The sequence below is a fragment of the Sphaerodactylus townsendi genome, linkage group LG17 (assembly GCF_021028975.2).
Source record: "Sphaerodactylus townsendi isolate TG3544 linkage group LG17, MPM_Stown_v2.3, whole genome shotgun sequence".
Classification (NCBI taxonomy): domain Eukaryota; kingdom Metazoa; phylum Chordata; class Lepidosauria; order Squamata; family Sphaerodactylidae; genus Sphaerodactylus; species Sphaerodactylus townsendi.
This window is the reverse complement of record NC_059441.1, coordinates 19,851,197-19,870,703: the sequence shown is the minus strand read 5'-3', so window position 1 is coordinate 19,870,703 and position 19,507 is coordinate 19,851,197. Positions and strand designations below refer to the sequence as shown.

At 46.2% G+C, this 19,507-nt stretch overlaps 1 protein-coding gene across 2 annotated transcripts in view; it reads left to right on the top strand.

Annotated features, from left to right (window-relative positions):
- Positions 1-19,507, top strand: part of ARNT2 (aryl hydrocarbon receptor nuclear translocator 2) — a 141,229-nt gene that overhangs the window by 55,780 nt on the left and 65,942 nt on the right. For both annotated transcript variants that reach the window (XM_048481683.1, XM_048481684.1), the window contains 3 exons: positions 9,770-9,872; positions 13,435-13,500; positions 14,860-14,954. In XM_048481683.1, the coding sequence (XP_048337640.1) occupies positions 9,770-9,872; positions 13,435-13,500; positions 14,860-14,954 (264 nt within the window). The remainder of the gene's footprint in view (positions 1-9,769; positions 9,873-13,434; positions 13,501-14,859; positions 14,955-19,507) is intronic.

Sequence of the window (19,507 nt, the reverse complement as noted above, 5' to 3'; positions counted from 1 at the left end):
ATGCAAATCCCTCGTGCCGTTCTGAACAAGAAACAAAAATGAAGAAGTCACCTGAATGGGCATTCTTGGGGCGGAGGGACAGACAAGGCAAACTAAAAATGCTCCAGTTTGCTCCAGTTTGCTCCGAACTGACTGTGGCTTATGCCAAGGACATCCATAAATATCCCCCCAATCATCTCGGTCCTCTTTCCTTTTGCTTTATTGCCCTCAATTATAAATCCACACTTCCGCTGTGCTGTGGCAGCTTCCCATCAAGATGACACAGCCATTTAAACAAATGGTTGCAATCCAGTGAGATCACCGCCGGCTCCAGAACAGATGGCGGACCAAACGGTTCCATTGGGAACTGGGTCCATGGGTCATCGGGTCGCCTGGAGATTCTCTGTGGTTTATCATGATTTGGATATGTTGAGGAAGAGGTCATAGGAGAATGTTTGTAATGATTCGGGAGGAGAGGAAGGGGGAGAATCTCTTCCAGCAGTGTAAGATTCCATCTGGTGTGAAGCCAGGGGTGGCATGCAATGGAGGGGAGGGAGGGGAAGGGGGACTGGCATCTGGACATGGCCCACCCACCCTAGCGGAGAGGGAAGGGAGGGGTGGCATGCAAGGGAAAGGGGGTGAGGGAGGGGAGGGAGGGAGGTGTGGCATGCAAGGGAGGGGAAGGGGGATCAAATGTCCCTGGGCTGCAGCCATCTAGTCATGTGGGGGGTGGTACACCCCCTAGTGGAGGGCGTGTGTCCCCTGGCACCCCCTAGTGGAGGGCGCAAAAATTTCAGATTCGTTCGTGGTTTTTTTGGTACTTTTTAGTGTTTTTTTCAGTTTTTGGCCTGCAGGGGGCGAAGTTTTTAGGCTAGCAGCACCAAAATTTCAGGGATTTTTTAGGAGACTCTCCTGATGATACCACCCAAGTTAGGTGAGGTTTGGTTCAGTGGATCCAAAGTTATGGACTCCCAAAAGGGGTGCCCCATACCCCATTGTTTTCAATGGAAGCTAATGGGAGATGTGGGATACACATTTGAGGGTCCATAATTTTGAATCCCCTGAACCAAACTTCACCAAACCTGGGTGGTATCATCTCCTAAAGATACCCTGAAATTTTGGTGCTGCTAGCTTAATGCACCCCTGATAGCAGGCATACTCCAAATTTCCCCATATTCTCCTTTTAAATCCACCCCCTTTGGCATGGACTTAAAGGGAGAATGTGAAGTCCACAGTTTAAACATTGAAAATGATGCTGTTTCAGAGTGGGGGAGAATGTTGTTTTAACACTTTCAATGTTGTTTTAACTGGGGATCCCAGATTCTCCCTTTAAGGTGGATTTAAAAGGAGAATCTGGACTTCCTAGTTTAAACACCGTTGAAAGTGATGCTGTTTGGGGGTCGATTCCACTGGAGGTGTTTTGTGAGAGATGATGCTGACATTTGTTTGGTAAATGTTTTGCTGGGGGTGATTTGTGAGAGATTTATTATTATTGTTGTTGTTGTTGTTATTGTAGATTTCACAGCTGCCAGATCTTTAGCTGGTTGTTGGCCTTCATTACAATTCGAACCTCACCCAGAGGCCTAGGAAATAGTAATGTATCGGCGTAGTATTCGTGCGGATCCCAGCAAGGGCTGCCTTCTGAATGACAGATGTTAATTTTGTCAATTCGAAGATGTTTCAAGTGCTGCCCTAGTGTTTTTGGGATGGCGCCCAGCGTGCCGATTACCACTGGGACAACCTCAGCTGGTTTGTGCCATAGACACTGAAGCTCGATTTTCAAATCGCGGTATCTAGTGACTTTCTCATATTCTTTTTCAATGACCCTGCTGTCATCGGGGACTGCTATGTAGATGACATCATCATCATCATCATCATCATCATCATCATCATCATCATCATCATCATCATCATCATCATCATCATACTAAACTTTTATACCGCCCAGCCCCAAAGGGCTCTGGGCGGTGTACAACATAAACAACCTAGTCTTGAATCTCTTAACAAATAGAGCACCCTCATAAATCTAAATTAAGATACAATATAACTAGGGCTCTAAACATTAAGTAATTAAAACCATTTAAAACACAGTGTACAAAATATAGCGTCCAAACGATCTAAAAAGCCCCTCTCGAGAGGGAGACAGGGAGGCCCATAGATGTAATAAGGGCTGCAGAAGTTAAAAGAGGGAGAGAGGGGGCGCCATCAGCGGCCAGCTTCTCCAAAGACCCGATGGAACAGCTCAGTCTTACAGGCCCTGCGGAACTCGCCAAGATCCCACAGGGCCCAGACAGTTGGAGGGAGAGCGTTCCACCAGGCTGGGGACAGGGCTGTAAAAGCCCTGGCCCTGGTGGAGGCCAGCTGCATCAATTAGGGGCCGGGGACCACCAGAAGATTGGCGTCCGCCGAGCGCAGAGGCCGAACTGGGACATGCAGGGTCAGACGGTCCCGTCTGCTTACATGCTTAATACCCACTTGCACTGGCTTGGAGCTGTTTCTCAGGATAATAACCTACCTCATAGGGTTGGTATGAGAACAAAATTAGGAAAGAGAGTTGGTGGGGAGAGAGCCATGTATGTTATGCTGGGGGTGGGAGGTGTTTTGTGAGCTGGTGCAAAAAATCATTGTTTGGTTGTGGTGGGGGAGGGTGGCCGCTCATACGGGGGGGACGCCAAACTCAGGTTTTGTCCCCAGGCGCCAGTTTGCCTAGATACGCCTCTGCCCCCCCCATGCCCCTCCTCCTTCCCTCCGGGTCCATACACTGACTTCAAGACCTGGTGCAAAAAAATGTTGTTTGGGCATGGTGGGGAAGGCCACCCCCCCATACGGGGTGGGGGGCAGACAACTCAGATTTTGCACCGGGCTACTTTTTTCCTAGATACGCTTCTGTGTGAAGCGAATTGTTATTGTATTTAACATTTGTGTAACATTTTGGAAGGTGTTCTTGGGATTCTTCTGGAAAAGGTGGGCATGCTGTTGATTTTTTAAAAGCCCTAAATCCCACTGAATCGTGTCCTCCAGGTTTGCAAAGAAGAAGAGTTTCTTTCCCCCTCCTTTGCTACTTTTATTAGTCTGCAAGATGCATTCCTATCAGTGTGCTGGACCAACTCAGAAGCAGGCCGAAACCTGCGCTGTAACGGCCCAGTGGCTGCTAAACTTTGCCTTGTTCCTTTCCACAGGGTTGCTATTGATCTAATCTATGCCATCTAATCTTGTGAACTCTGGCAAAATTAGCTCTCTTCTTTGGCACTTTACGGATGGTTTTAGGCTAATGAGATGTCAGATTAAAACCTAGAATTGCGATAATATCTATAATAATAATTATTATTATTATTATTATAAACCTCCACGGTTTTGCCAATTAACGCAGGACCTCGAATGAACTTGGCAAAAGATCAACAACCACAAAAATAAACCCTGCGGTTTTTCAAGTTTTGGTATTGATTTAAAATGTCCTCAACCCAGCTGGTTCATGAAGTGACTTATACCAAGCCTAAACATTCAAGAATAAAATAATAAATTTATTATTTATTTATTAGGCTTATATACTATATTTATTAGGCTTATATATCGCCCTCCCCCGGAGGGCTCAGGCTTTAAAAGAGAGCTAGATAAATACATTGCTACAGGCTTACGATAAGATGCATCCTAAAAACCAGTAGGGGAGTGCCATGCATTTTTAAAAAACAGGTTAAAAAAAGAGTACTTGGCAAACAAAAACTCTTAAAATCCTTGCACATTTAAAAAAATCTGTCTGGAAATTGCCTGGTGAAATGAACATGTCTTAACTAGCCAGTGTGGTGTGGTGGTTAAGAGCTGGTAGATTTTAGTTTGGAGAACCGTGTTTGATTCCCCACTCCTCCGCATGAAGCCTGCTGGGTGACCTTGGGCTAGTTACAGTTCTCTCAGAACTCTCTGGTTCTCTGTGGTGAATGTCCTCTGGTTTTTCTGCCTTTGGGTCATTCTCCATCCCCATTTTGTCCCCTAACCCCCAACCAAAAAGGATTTAGGAGCTTGCAACAATTATTTTTGTTCTGTTCCTGTTGGTTTTTGTTACGCAGCTTGTCGCAATTTTTTTCTTCTTGAGAATACATAGTCCTCTTTTGTTATTTTGTCCAAACTACTGACTGGTTGATCTTTTAACATTTCAACTGGAGGAAAAAGAAAAAAAGGTCTGTGTAGCTGAGAGTCTTGGTGGAGAGTGTTAATAAGATCTGTGATCGATCTCTTATTTTCAGTTAAATGAAGTCATAGAGAGGGATTAATTTGATCAGGAAAGATGGCTGGAGGTTCTTAACCCTTTCCTCCCATGCTGTTTTCATGATTGAAACCCCCCCCCCCCCCACCTTTATGGAAGAATAGTACGGATGCTTGTGGAGCAAATAGCCCCTTGGCCGAAGGATTTTAGTTCTGGAAAATGGCACAGAGGAGTAGAATTAATCACAAATCAAAGTAGGATAGTCCAGGCTAGCTGGATCTCATCAGACCTTGGAAGGTAAGCAGGGCCGGCCAGTCACACCCCTTCAGTATTTGGATGGAAGACCTCCAAGGAATACCAAGGGCACGACACAGAGGCAGTCAATGGCAAACCACCTCTGAACCAGAGTTGTCGTAAGTCAACTGTGACTTTTTGGCAAAGAAAAAACCAAATCATTGCATTCAATGTCCAAAAATAAAAGATGGCCATCCATCTCAGCTCCCTTGGTAAATGGAACAGGCTGTTTGGTCCTGAGTTCTGCCTCACTGGGGCTCCTGGAAGAGACGTTGGGCCCTTTCTGCACCCCCCTGGGACCGTTCGCATGGACGGTCCCAGGAGGGCATCAGGCGGCGGCGCAGCCTTCACACAGGTTGCGCCGTCCCTGCAAGCTTACCCCGTCCCCTGGCCTCCAGCTCGTCGCAGAGGCCAGGGGAAACACCCACACAGGCTGGGGCGACGGCTCTGGACACACACCCCTGGCCTCTGCAACAAGCCGGAAGCCAGGAGATGAGGTAAGCTTGCAGGGATGGTGTGGGGGACATGGCGCCTTCCAGCTGCTGCCGTTGGCACGGCAGCGGTTGGAAGCCGCTGTTTCCGGAAAACCTCGCTCAGGGAGCGAGGGTGGCGCTGCTGCAATACAACAGCGCCCCCCATGCGAACAGCTCCCTAGGGATGGCGTTTTTTCCGTCCCTAGGGCACGGTTTTTGGCCCATGCGGAAAGGGACATAGATGGGAGCAGCCTGGACCATTCCCATAGCTGCTGTGAATCTCAACGAAAGTGGTCCCATAGCATCTCTAGTGGTGTGGAGGAGTAATTGCAAAGCAGGGATGCAAACGAGTTACCACCTGCTCTCTCTCTAATCAGAGATGAAATTTACAGTAGTAAACCCAATGGATGCAATCCTGTTGGCATGAATGTAACCGAGATAACATTGTGTAATTGGTTTCAGCTATGTAGATGGTCTGCGTTTGAACCTTTTTTGTCGGTTGTGGAATTTTAGCAGCCTGAGGTGCAGCACGTATGGAATGCTGATGTACTATTTGGGGGGAATCCCACGAGAACTGGCTTGCAGTCCGCTCCATATGCCTTCCCTCGGAACGTTTTGGCTCTGAAGGGAGATTCTATTAAATTGAAAAGAACACGAGAATCCAGGCTTTGAGCGACGAGCTGGATTGAGCTGCCCTAGTGGGAATTGTCAGAGGGAATGGAAAAAAACAGACCGTAAAAATGGCTCTGCGTTTGATTATCAGCCTGTGAAATTTGACATGCTGAGTTTTGAAGACGTTGCTTCTATTGTGTTGAAATGGGCGTGTGCCAGAGCACCAGGCTGGGAGAAAAAAGGAGCCCCGGCTACTGCAAGAGACCAAATCTTTGGTCTGAATTGAGCGCTGTCTTGATTCCTTCTCAAATATTTTATCCCAGTCTCTGCCTCTGCATGGCTCCCCGCTTCCTCCCAAGAAATCCTGTTCCACTGAAGAACCGCTCTCACTATCAGGAAGTTCTTCCTAGTGTACCTATTGGTACTTCCTGCCCCATATAGCGTGGAGCAAAACTGATGTCCTCCAAGAGGCCAATTATACACTGGTGTTCTGCCCCGCATCGAGTGTATGCTTCCTGCAGGGCAGAGATTCTTGTATTGACACCATTAAAGTTGCACCGCCATAGATCCTGGGCGCCCTGCAGTTTGCGGGAGAGGGGAAACCACAAGGTTTCCCTCTTGCTGTGGGGTTTCCCGGCTTCTGGGTCAGTGCAGTCAAGAGGCAAGATGAAGCTTGCCTGTTTTGTTTCTCTAAAGCCCTTTAAAGGTAATATTGATATTAGTTATATCGATACATCAATATTGTTGAGGCTGCTTTTTGTTGCTTTTGCCTTTTTTTAGGGAAAAGCCAGACATGGATCCCTGAGAAGAATGGGTGTGACCATTCCCTCCCTCAGGGATCCAATGCCGTCTTTTCCATGAAAATGAAAGAGCAATGAAAAGCAGCCTCAACAATATCGATATACCGATATAAACGATATCAATATTGTTGGATTTGACAGCCTTGCATGCAGCAGCCATGGAATTCTGGGATTGCTCAGCGAACATTCTAAAAGTGACTTTTGGAGACTGTAGCTCTCTGGCTCTGACTGAGGAAAGATGTTGTTCAGTGTTCTGTTAATTAAAGCTGTGTAAAAGTCTCTGACTGTAAGTTTAATGTTGTAAATTGTCCTTGCTATTGGTAACCATATTGTAACCAAATGATAAACTGTAAATGTATCGACATATAAGTATTACTTTGTTTATATATATACTTTTTCTTTCAACATGAGTAAAGTTCTTTTGTTTATGATGTCTGAGGTAAAAAGGCTGGTCTTTACCAAGATAACTATTCTTATTTAAAGTGGCACACAAGCTACATTGTTTAGCAGCAGTGGCGTAGTGGTTAAGATCAGGTCTGGAAGAACTGGGTTTGATTCCCTGCTCTGCCGCTTGAGCTGTGGAGGCTTATCTGGGGAATTCAGATTAGCTTGTGCACTCCCACACACGCCAGCTGGGTGACCTTGGGCTAGTAACAGCTTTTCGGAGCTCTCTCAGCCCCGCCCACCTCACAGGGTGTTTGTTGTGAGGGGGGAAGGGCAAGGAGATTGTAAGCCCCTTTGAGTCTCCTACAGGAGAGAAAGGGGGGATATAAATCCAAACTACTCTTCTTCTTCCTCCTCCTCCTCCTCCTCCTCTTCTTCTTCTTCTTCTACATTCTGCTTGTTATTCTGCTTACAGGAGATGATGAAGATGAGGATGAGGATATGGATGAGGATGAGGATGAGGGTGGGCGGGCGGACGGACGGACGGACGGACGGACGGACGGACGGACAGATAGATAGATGTTGACCTTCAAATATTACCTTCCCTTAGTCTTGGACGCCACCTTGGAATTCCACATAAAGACAGGAAATGCCCGTGTCGTATGGGCTCTGTGGAAACAGTATCTCACATGCTGTTGAATTGTCCCTTCTGTGAGATAGAGAGGAAGAAGCACATAATTCCTTTCTTGCAAGGGAACGAAGGTATTACAGATAACCAGAAGGTTATATATCTTTTAAATAGCCGCAGCTACGAGTTGTTGGAAGCCGCGGCTAAATTTTTTAATGCCGTTATTTTAACTCGCCCGAAGTTGTAAAGGCTGTTGTTACCTTGTGGTGTTGATGTTCATGTTGATGTTGAATTATTTATATGCCATTAAAGGTATTTGATTCGAAATATTACCTTTTAAAAGGTGATATCTTGCCTTTCAAGTGGAAGCAGACAGCCACGCATGTGATCATGGCTGCACGGCAGACAGCAGGGATCCTTTGCAGGGCGAGGAGCGCCACCAAAAGCGTGCCACGCATAATGGGCCAGAGGCTCCTTGTGGTCTGAGGCCTGGAATGATGACTGTCTTCATCAGCTATAATGAGAGTCCTCCAGGTCTCAGTTTAGCAAACTGTAACAATGAAAAACAAATGGTTTGAAGTCATCTCTTCCTTTTTGTCATAAATAGCCTTCTGAGTCAGTCCAAAAAGCAGGTCACTGGGGTGCGTGGGGATATAATTGAGGGCAATATCTGGCTCGTGGGTTGACCTCTGAGACATTTTTAAAAGGCATTCCAATGGAAAGATGTCATGATTGCAAATAGGAGTGCTGGTAGCATGCGCTGGTAAGGTGTTCTGTGCCAGAAGATCAGATGGAGGCAATTATGAAGCTCATAACTGTCTGGAAGAAGAAAGAAGGGAAGTTTTATAAGCTGGCGGGGTGTGACTCGGCCAGGAAAGAAGGCTGTGGCATTTCTGCATTTAGATTACTGAGATTTTCGTTGATTTTCTTGCTGCAAACATGTGCGATGACTAACCCAGGTTTGCAAAACGCACCAATTCCATGGTGGCGAACCTTTGGCACTCCAGATGTTATGGACTACAATTCCCATCAGCCCCTGCCAGCATGGCCAATTGACCATGCTGGCAGGGGCTGATGGGAATTGTAGTCCATAACATCTGGAGTGCCAAAGGTTCGCCACCACCGCGCTAGTTCGTTAGCTGATTCCCCCCACTCCTACAAATGGGGGATTTTGCAGCGGTGTATTAACACCTTTGACGTTGTTTCACAGAGTGCAGTGCTCAGGGTGGACAAGAGGTTGTTCTCTTGTTCAAACTGCTCCGATTCTCTGTGAATTTCAGCGGCAGCAGAAACTACCTCTTCTATGTATAATTTATGTAGCAGAGTTTGCAACGTGACTTTCATTTTAAATATTCGCAGCCATCTTGCCTAGTAGGTCAACCTCAGTCCAGCTTTACATTTGAGGCCCAGACTATCAAGAGAGCAACTTAGCCAAACGAGGCCAATTCCATTGGCAAGACTTCGGTTTTCAAGATGTTTTGTTTCTCTAAAGCCCTTTAAAGGTATTAGCGGTCTTGGACCTGCATATATGCATGACTGCTTCTCCCCATATTGCCCTCAAAGACCCCTCAGGTCTGCGGAGGGGAACTTGTTGGTGGTCTTGGACCCCAGAGACGTTTGATTGGCTACAACATGGGCTGGAACGGGTCCAGAGGAGGGCAACCAAAATGGTAAAAGGTCTGGAATCCAGGCCCTACGAGGGGAGACTTAGGGGATGTTTAGTTTGGTGAAGAGAAGGTGAAGAGGTGACATGATAGCCATGTTTAGATATTTGAAGGGATATCATGTTGCTGAGAGAGCAAGCTTGTTTTCTGCTGCTGCAGAGATGAGGACACAGAGTAATGGGTTCAAGGTGCAGGAAAAGAGATTCCACCTTAACATTAGGAAGAACTTCCTGACAGTCATGGCTGTTTGACAGAGGAATGCACTACCTGAAAGTGTGGTGGAGTCTCCTTCTTTGGAGGTTTTTAAAGAGAGGCTGAATGGCCATCTGTCAGGAGTGCTTTGATTGCATGCTCTTGCATTGCAGGGGGTTGGACTTGATGGCCCTTGGGGTCTCTTCCAACTCTATGATTCTATGATTCTATTCCAGGGGTCTGCAACCTGAGGCTCATGGACTACAATTCCCATCAGCCCCTGCCAGCATGGCCATGTTGGCAGGGGCTGATGGGAATTGTAGTGCATGAACATCTGGAGAGCCGCAGGTTGCAGACCCCTGTTCTATTCTATAACTGTGAACTTGCCGATCTAGTACTTACATCATGAAATTGCCTGCCCCACTTTTACAGAGAGGTGGAATATCACATACCTATTGAACTTGGTTCCAAGTTTAAAATTCGCTTGGGTGTTGTCTCTCATTCGTTCTCTTCGCTCTTCTTTCCTTGTCATATCTTTTTTAAAGGGAGGATTTTGGATTTGAAGACGGGGACCGTGAAGAAAGAGGGCCAACAGTCCTCGATGAGAATGTGTATGGGATCGAGGCGTTCTTTCATTTGCCGGATGAGGTATATTGTTGCTGTTGTCCTTCACCTGTTGCTTTTTATTAGCTTGATAGGATGCTGTTTCTGTTAGATCCAGTCTGTTCCTTTTTCAAAATGTTGGCTTTAGTGGTCTAACTGTAGGCTAACAAGTGCCCCCTTAAGCAGCAGATTGCAAACGGCCTCCAGTGGAAACTGGTGGTGGGAAGAGCCATCAAGTCACAGTCAATTTGAGGCAACCTCAAAGGTTTTCCAGACAAGAGGCGAACAGAGTTGGTTTGCCTCCTCTTCATAGTGACCCTGGTATTCCTAGGTGGTCTCCCATCCAAGTACGAACCAGGGCCGACCCTGCTTAGTTCCAATAAATGACAAGTTTGACTTAGCCCGGGCCATCCAGATCAGGGTCCAGTGGAAACTGGTCATGAAGCCAGGGCCAATAAGATAGAGATGTTCTGTCAGGCCTAAGGTTGAGGATAGTGACAGTCTGTAGATAAGCTGGCCTCCCTCTCCTTCCTTCCTTCCTTCCTTCCTTCCTTCCTTCCTTCCTTCCTTCCTTCCTTCCTTCCTTCCTTCCTTCCTTCCTTCCTTCCTTCCTTCCTTCCTTCCTCCCTCCCTCCCTCCCTCCCTCCCTCCCACCCACCCACCCACCCACTTTTATCCTCCCCTTTCCCCAACCACAACTTATTACAACTATTGGGGCATTTTATGAGATAATATATCTTTTTAATGGGAAGAGTTCTATTTAATTAGGTTAACGTAGTCCCCTATGAAAGCACCAGGTCATTACTGACTTACGGGGTGCCGTCACATCATGAGGTTTAATAGGCAGGCTTTGTTTACAGGGTGGTTTGCCACTGCCTTTCCCAGGCATCTACACTTTGCTCCCAGCAAGCTGGGTACTCATTTTACTAACCTTGGCAAGATGGAAGGCTGAGTCAACCTTGAGTTGCTGAAAAATCCAGTTTGGGAAACTGAGGAGATTTGGGGATGGAGCTTGGGGAAAACAGGGACTTCAGTGGGGTACAAGGTCACCAAGTCCACCCTGAAAAGCAGCTATTTTATTCAGGGGAGCTGATCCCCTTAATTTGGAGAGGATCCCCAGGTCCCACCGGGGGGCAGGCATCTCTAGGCCAGTGGTTGGACTCCTCTAGATTCAGCTTGTATAATCAAAAATGGAGGATAGATACTTGTTTCCAAATTAGAGGCTCCGTTTCACTGCCGCCAATTTTGTGACAGGCCATCTTTGGTCCCTGTTCCCTGGATGCCTTTGATGACCTGGATCGTCCAGGGGAGCCCGATCTCATCCAAGTTCAGCAGCTAAGTAGGACTGGCCCTTGTGGGTACTTAGGCCGTTTCCACACGGTTACCGGTTAGTCGGCGCATATTACGTTCCTACTCCAACCCCCCCTGGGATCGCTTCTACAACGGAACGGGTTCCCAGAAACTACCAGGACGATGGCGCCGCGCCATACAGTCGCCCGGACAACGTATTTCCCGCGCACCAAGCCTGGGCACGTCAGCCGCAGGCCAGGTGGATAAGCACTTCTACCCTGCGCTAACCGCTTCTGGAGTCGCAGGGCAGGGGGCGTGGTTCTCGCCCCTCGGCAACCTCGGGCTGGATCCGGGTCGCAGGGATGGTAAATCGATTGGGACAGGGGGGAGGGATGGCGCCTTCCAGCCGCTGCCGTTCGCACGGCAGCAGTTGGAAGCCGCTGTTTCCCAACAACCTCGCTCGAGTAGGCCCATGCGAACAGCTCCCTGGGGATGGCATTTTTGCTGTCCCCAGGGCGCTGTATTCGGCCCGTGCGGAAAGAGCCTTAGGTTGATACACACAGGCAGGCAATAGCAAACCGTTTCTGTGTTTGTCTCTTGCCTTGAAAACCCCATGAAGTTCCTACCCCCAGGAAAACGTTACAAAACCAAAGATGGAAGGTCGAAAGCCACGGAGTAGCACATTCTTTTCTGTCATTGTTTGGATCTTGTTCTGGTTAGCAAATTGGAATCTTCCACTCGCCTGCAGTTAATGGTGTATTCCCCAGCTGCATTTAACAGTCTAATTCTTTCCTGTACTTTGGCCCAGAAAACTATACATCGAATCTGGCCTTTGGAATGTAAGCCATTCTGTTTTGATCATAATGTTATTATTATTTAAATCCATATTTTTAGAAGCAAATATTTTTAGAAGCAAGCAGAGTTTCTCAACTAACCAGTATATTTAAAAACATGTAAACAGACAAGGGAAATTAACCACCTAGCTAATTCTAGGCAGATGAGCAAACCTTGAGAATGTCCCTGTTGTGCAATTTGCAAATTTCTTGAAAGTGACTAACTCAGCATTGCATTTATTTTTTCAGTTAAAATGCTTGGTAGTAATTAACCCCAACTGCCAAAGTGAAGGGATGTTTAACAGTTCTTAAGGACTTGGTCTCAAAAAAGTCTTGAGATTTTTGTACCTGCGTACTGATTTCACCTTTTCAAAAATGACAACTACATTTCCCATTTGAAATACTCCAAACACTTGCTGCCTAACTGGCTAATATGCTAAGATAGATTGCTTCTGAACATGAAGGTTCCATTTAGCCACTGTGGCTAATATTTTTGAAGAGTCTTCTCCTTTGGGAATTCACTGCCTCATTTTTTTTTTAAAGCCTCCACATCTCATGGCAATTCATGTCAGAAATGAAGAGCCCATATTGTTTGGTAGCAAGTTCCAAGACTGACAGATTTCTTTGGTTGATCTCAAACTCAGATCTATCCGGAGGTACACATTTAGCATAATCATTTATGTTATTTTCTGGATTTTTTTGATTCAACATTTGTGTCCGGCTATCCCTCGAAGGAAGACAGGTGGCTTTTGAACTTGAAGCTCTTGTCACTCTGACCACAACTACATTTTAAACTAACCAAAAGGGAGATTTATGCGCACCTGTGTGCATAATTGAATTGTATTGTATTATTCAATTTGTATACCGCCCTCCCCCAAAGGAGTGTGTCATGTTCTCTGTCCCCTATAAAGACTGCACAATTGAGTCAATGAGCCGTTCCAGACTTCTGTTTTTGCTGTCAGGTTGCAACTGACTCACAGTGACCCAGTAGGGGTTTCAGGGCAAAAGATGTTATGAGCTAATAAATGTTATGGGCTAGTAACTTTGGCAGTCCCTCCCCCCCCCACCCCTTGATCAATAAGATTCTGCATGTGAGTTACTGTTTTCTGCTCTCTCTTCCCCGCCAACCTTAATACTTTGAATCTCTGACACTTTTCATGAATAGTAAGACTCCTCACGTAGAAGCATTGCACATAGCCGAGTAGTATTAAGAACTGTATAGAAAATGGCTGGTCTGTGGTTCCCAGTCAAATGAATGTTTTTAAAACTCACCGATGTACCAGAGTATGTGCACATGTGTTTAAATGTTCTTAATGTTTTTGTTCCTCTCAAGGGCCCCTTCCGCACATGCAGAATAATGCACTTTCAATCCACTTTTACAATTGTTTGCAAGTGGATTTTGCTATTCCGCACAGTAAAATCCAGAAGGGGCCAAGGACTCAGGCGATGTTACTGAATTTGTTGACACTCTGCTTTGGTTCCAGATGTGGAAACGCCCCTTTAGATCATTTGCCTCTGAATAGAATAACCACCATGAGGAAAAGATACAGGTGAGTCTTTTCTTTGCTTTAAGCCACATTCTGCTTGGAACTAGAAAACTGGTGCCTTTCAGAGTTGCAGATAATAATAAGCTGGATGGCCCAGTTTCTGATTCACACTTTGTGAATTCCCACTGGCCGATTCATGTTCTCAGCCCACCAAGAATCATCTCTGCATGTTGCTTTTCATGTGACTGCTAAAGAAGTCATGAACAATGCCAAAGTTCCGATTTGATTTTAATGAAACGGTCAAATTAAAACCAATTTCAGAAGAATGAAATAGGGAGGTACTGAGCGGATCTGATCTCACACATTAACTTTGCATTTTATCTGTGCTTCGGTTTTTCTGACTGAGTTAGCTGCGGTTGATTTAAAACGAAACAAACCGGGGTTCGAAATGTATTTAAATCACACTTTATATTAAAGTTGAACATGGTCCTGCAATGAACTCCTCTGATTAAAACGAAGCCTCCTTTGAGACTGAGCAGAGCTAGGATGGGTGTAGCTGTGATCAGCTGTAGTCTGGGATGGTCGCTGAATTGACAAACCGTGGTTTGAGACTAGCCAACTGGGTGTAGTTCTGAATCAAAAGTGCGGTTAAAGCCATGGTTCCAGTTCCAGAGCACACAGTGGCTAGATAAGAGGCATCTGCCTATACCAGTGGTGGCGAATTTATGGCACGGGTGCCAGAGGTGGGACTCAGAGCCCTCTCTGTGGGCACACGCAAACAGAGTCGCCCCCCTCCCCCCACATCTAGGCTGGCCTGGGCTGCTGGGCTCGATGATTAGCATTAAACCTAAGACCGAGTTTTGGGTAAGCAGTGTAGGTAACCATGTTAAGCGTTGTTACCCCACCCCCCACCCCCACCCCGATTTTCATGCGAAGAACTAAAGCGCGATCCTTTACCTGGGAGTAAGCTTGGTTGCTGGCAATAGGACTTGCTTCTGAGTAAACCCTCCTAGGGTCATGATTCACTCATTGGAAGAGTTGCATGGTTGCTTCAAAGCCAAGCCACCGACCACCACCAAGCTTACTCCCGAGTAGCGCACGCCTTGGAGCTAACCATTTTTTCTAAACTAAAACCTCAGTATTCAGGTTAAGTTGCCGTGTTGACACTTTGTGATAAATAAGTGGGTTTTGGGTTGCATTTTGGGCACTCGGTCTCAAAAGGGTTCGCCATCACTGGCCTATCCCATTTCTAAAACCTGTGAAGTATTTTTAGAAAATAGCCTGGGCCGCCAGCAGGGCTTATGATTGGCTGTGTAGATTTTCGCACAAGGATCTTCCCTGTGTGACTGAAGTTAACCTGTGCGTACATAAAACAATATGTTCCTTTTAAAAGGCACCCTGTTTCACTTTTTCCCCATTTAGGAATGGCCTCGGCCCAGTGAAAGAAGGAGAAGCGCAGTACGCGGTGGTCCACTGCACTGGCTATATCAAAGCTTGGCCTCCGGCAAGTAAAATAGGCAAGCGATCCGTTTCAATTTAGTCTTACTCTTATTCTTTTCGGGCAGCCTCCCGCTTAAGCCTTATTAAATGATCGGGAACGGGACACCAACGACGTAGGCAGTGCAAGTTCTTGGAGGATGGTGCTTCTTGGGCATAAATTTCAGGGCTTCCAAGCTGAACATTCAAAGAGTCCATCCCTGAGGGAGCTTTAAAATTCTTTAATGTATACACTAGGCGTGCGGGGGTGGGGGAGCAGGTAGCAGTATTCCTCAGTGGTCTCAAACTTAAGAAAAGCATCCGTGTGTGTAGAAAGCGAGCATCTCAGGCAAAAGACAAGGGTAGATGCTAGCTTGCCTCATGCAGGGAATATTTGCTTCTACCTGACTGTATTAGATACTGGACATGTATACCTCAGTTCTGTCCATCCAGAAAGTGGAGGGGGGCTTTCTGGAGACCATGGTGTCCCCTGCCTTTCTTCTTCTTGCCAACAGTAGCCATTGAGGTGGATTGGATTAGGAAAGAATTTACAGACAGTGATCTAGATATGTGACTCTTGTTTTTGACACCAGTTGTGTGTGGCCGTAGTTTCGCTTAGCTTCAGATTGGTTTCTGGAATTGTCACCAGGAACGTCCACCACGTTTGACACTAAGAGACATTTCAGAGGCACCGTATGATATGATGGGGGGATTTACAGCAGGGTACGCAGGGCTGGGTCCCTACAAGTCCTTTTGGGTGCCTTGTTGCCTCCTTGTCTGCTGTGTCCTTGATCCAAAAGATGACTTCTGGGAATGGCAGTTGTATTCCTTGGTCTGTTGTGTTGGTCTAAGCACACACTGGTAACTCAATATTCCACATGGGAGTATTTACATATGAGATGATGTGGGGGGAACAGCTGGAGACAAAGTCCAGAATCTAACTGGGCCGTGTTGTTAAGGATGGTTTGGCTGACCTTACCACTTGGACCAGCTGCAACCGCTTCTGATGTCTCTGACAACTCCTGCTGATAGGAATCACAACACACTATTTTGCCCTTTCGTTGTGTGAGCTTAAGTGTACCACAAACACGGCCTCCTTCATTCCTGAGACTGCAAATGCCAGAGGCCCCGTTTCACCGAAACACATTTTCGAGCAGATTTTACCTCACTGCTGGCCATGTTCTGGTAGAACCCTAAGCTGTTTGGCATCTTTTTGACAGATAACTGTTTAGGTTACATGATGTTGGTGTGTGTTGAGCGTATGCGCGGGCGTTGCAAACAATTCATTCTTCCGGGGTTTCAGAAGCCACTTAAACAAAATGAATCTAATTCACATAATGGGGCCACAGTTTATACTTCAGCAGTGGAAAGTGTAATGTGAGCTGAGTTGGGGGTTTTTTCATTGAATTATTTTTTTAAAAAATGGTACTTCAAAATCTTTCCAACACTAAAAGCACACACAAAGAAAAAGAAATTCACTGAACTATAAAGTACTTAGAAAGAGTTCTTCCTGTGTATTTTTTCAGCGGTGTCTAACAAGGTTTTTAGCTTACTGTAAATAAACATTTTGATTTACAAGAAAAAGACTCGACGAAATAATCATAAGCTCCATCAGACTTGCCTGGCCTAAAGAGGATAAGAGTCTCTTCTAGGTCAGTTGTCTCCAATGCAGGGGTCAAGACCTTCTGGTAATGCCAAGCCCCATAGAGCCATAGCGGTCTGGCTGCTTTATGGAAGGATCGTGGGCGCACGAGCCGGTAAATAACCTAATAGACAGCACCAAATCTCTAATTTTATGCATGATGAGAAATACAGTAGGAAAATGGGGCAAAATCATTCAGAGGGGAAAGAATTCCTCCTTAATATAGGCAGGTTCAGAGGAGCAGATGCCTCTTCCTCCTGTCATATGACTGTGATGTCATGACAGTCCTGTGATGTCATTTCCTGTCATGCCACGTCATGTGGCTGTAATTCAGCGCTAGCCCAAATAAACTCAAAAATACACACGTTGCACTCTGGCTGTGTCTAATCTTATATATTAATCTTATATATAATTGAACAACTCAACACTTCTATTTGTATTTACATTTCCTTATTTCTCTGACAAGGTTCTTAAAAATACAGCATAAGTCTTCCAACTCTTATAACTAAACATAAATAATCACTTAGTCCATTCAATTCTCTATTCAGCAACAAAACTTCAGTTCCATATAGTCCATGTATCAATTCTGTAGGTTCTACACAGAAACGTCTCGCTGCCAGAGCAGGGGAACGCTGTATGCGTCTTCCCTAGTATGTTAGGCATGTTCAAAGAACTTCCATCAGTTCTTTGAGGCTCCTAGTTCAGCGCTGCCACCTGTGATCAAAAAGTGGGTCCTAATTCTGGAAGAACTGAAGGCCAGTGCTGTAGGCGACAGACACAAAAGCTTTTTTTCCCTGCCCGTTTTCCCTTCTGTCAAAACGTCATGTTCGTTCTGGGGTATGTGGGCAGGCAGCTGTTTGCAAGCGTGAGCTCTCTTGCGTGGCAGCATACCTCTGAGTAAGGGTTGAAGCCAAGGATGAAGCACAGAGCTTTACAGTTTGTGAGCTTTTTGGAAACATCTGGCTGACCACTAAACAGAATAGCAGGCCGGCTAGACTTCTGGTCAAATCCAGTGGACCAGACTGTTAAAAAATGGGACAGACACCCCTGTTATCTGAAGTGATGTGGTCCACTCTTGGTCAACAGCTGTGTAGATCAGGCCTGAGTCTTCAGTCATTGGCTGTATTTCCTCCTTTTGGTTTCATAACTGTGGTCCTAGCTTGCTCCTGGCACGGACAGCCACAACCTCTGAAAAACAAACCTCCTTTCTACTCTTATACCCACATCTCTTTCTCCTACCAAGCATTCCTCTGCTCCCCACACTGTTTATTCACATAGTACCAAACAGATGTCTTACAGCTAAATAAAACCAGACACCCGGGCCTCAAAATCATCCAAGTACATGTTCAGCTGCTCGACTGTGAGGCAGCTAAGACCTAGTTTCGGGGAGCAAAGAGCCCACATTCCCTTTCATAAACTCTGGTGTTTTTTTCTCGGCTGAACTCGCCTTCTTCCTGGGGCTCCGAGTCACAAGGATGCTTATTTGAGTGAGCAAACAGATGACCTAATTTTGCAGTCTTTCACCTCTTTTTGTCTGGAGGAGAGGCATTCTTTTATTCCCTTATATCCATTCTGAGCGAACGTTGGCACTCCGAAGTCCTCATCATGAGAGGAATGAGTTGCTGTAGGACAATTGTTTCCAGGTTTGCCTCATTATGACTTCAGCCTCCGAGACTGCCTTTGACCCTCTTGAGAAAAGCCAAAAATGTTTCCAGTTCACAGAAAGAATTTGGGAATCATTTGTTTGAGATGTATAGTGCCTGGTCAGGCATCGCTGTATGAACCACCGAGAGTTGAGTCTCCCTGAATCTGTGTTCTGTCCACTTTTTGGAATCCAGGGACAGATCCCAGGTCCAAGAAGAACACACAGTAAATACAAACTGGGTGTTGAGCTTGGAGAACCAGAGTGAGGTGGCGGTTAAGAGCGGCAGACTCTAATGTACAGATCCAGGTTCGATTCCCCAATCCTGCACATGAAGCCTCCTGCATGACCTAGGCCAGTCACAATTCTCTCAGAACTCTCTTAGCCAAGTGGCAATCCCCAACGTGGTGTCGTGGTTAAGAGCAGTGGGCACTAATCTGGAGAACCAGGTTCAATTCCCTACTTCTCCATGTGAAGCCCTAAGTGGGTGACCTTGGGCCATTCCCAGTTCTCTCAGAAAGTAGGCCATACAGAAGCAGGCAATTAGCAAACCATCTCCTGAAGTCTCTTGCCTTGCAAACCCTGCAGGATTGGCGTAAATCAGCCGTGACTGGATGACATTTCCCATCACCTCATTGAGCATGGCCTAACATTCGTTTCTGCTTGAGAAGATCAGGCTCCCAGCATGGAGGAGCCCAGGGCTCATTTGTCATCGCTCCAAACTGGTAAAATAACATCTGTCCGAGTCCTTCACAATCTTACAGCAGTGGTGTAGTGGCTAAGAGCAGTGGCGTAGTGGCTAAGAACAGTGGCTAAGAGCAGGTGCACTCTGATCTGGAGGAACCGGGTTTGATTCCCCACTCTGCCGCTTGAGTTGTGGAGGCTTATCTGAGGAATTCAGATTAGCCTGTACACTCCCACACACGCCAGCTGGGTGACCTTGGGCTAGTCACAGTTCTTCGGAGCTCTCTCAGCCCCACCCACCTCACAGGGTGTTTGTTGTGAGGGGGGAAGGGCAAGGAGATTGTAAGCCCCTTTGAGTCTCCTGCAGGAGAGAAAGGGGGGATATAAATCCAAACTCCTCCTCCTGCTCCTCCTCCTGCTCCTCCTGCTCCTCTTCTTCTTCTTCTTCTTCTTCTTCTTCTTCTTCTTCTTCTTCTTCTTCTTCTTCTTCTTCTTCTTCTTCTTCTTCTTCTTCTTCTTCTTCTTCTTCTTCTAAATTTCCATGCCAAGAGTATTCATTGATTTATTTGCTTTACATTATGTTCATGAAGAACCACGTGGTGTAGTGGTTAAGTGCTTGCACTGCC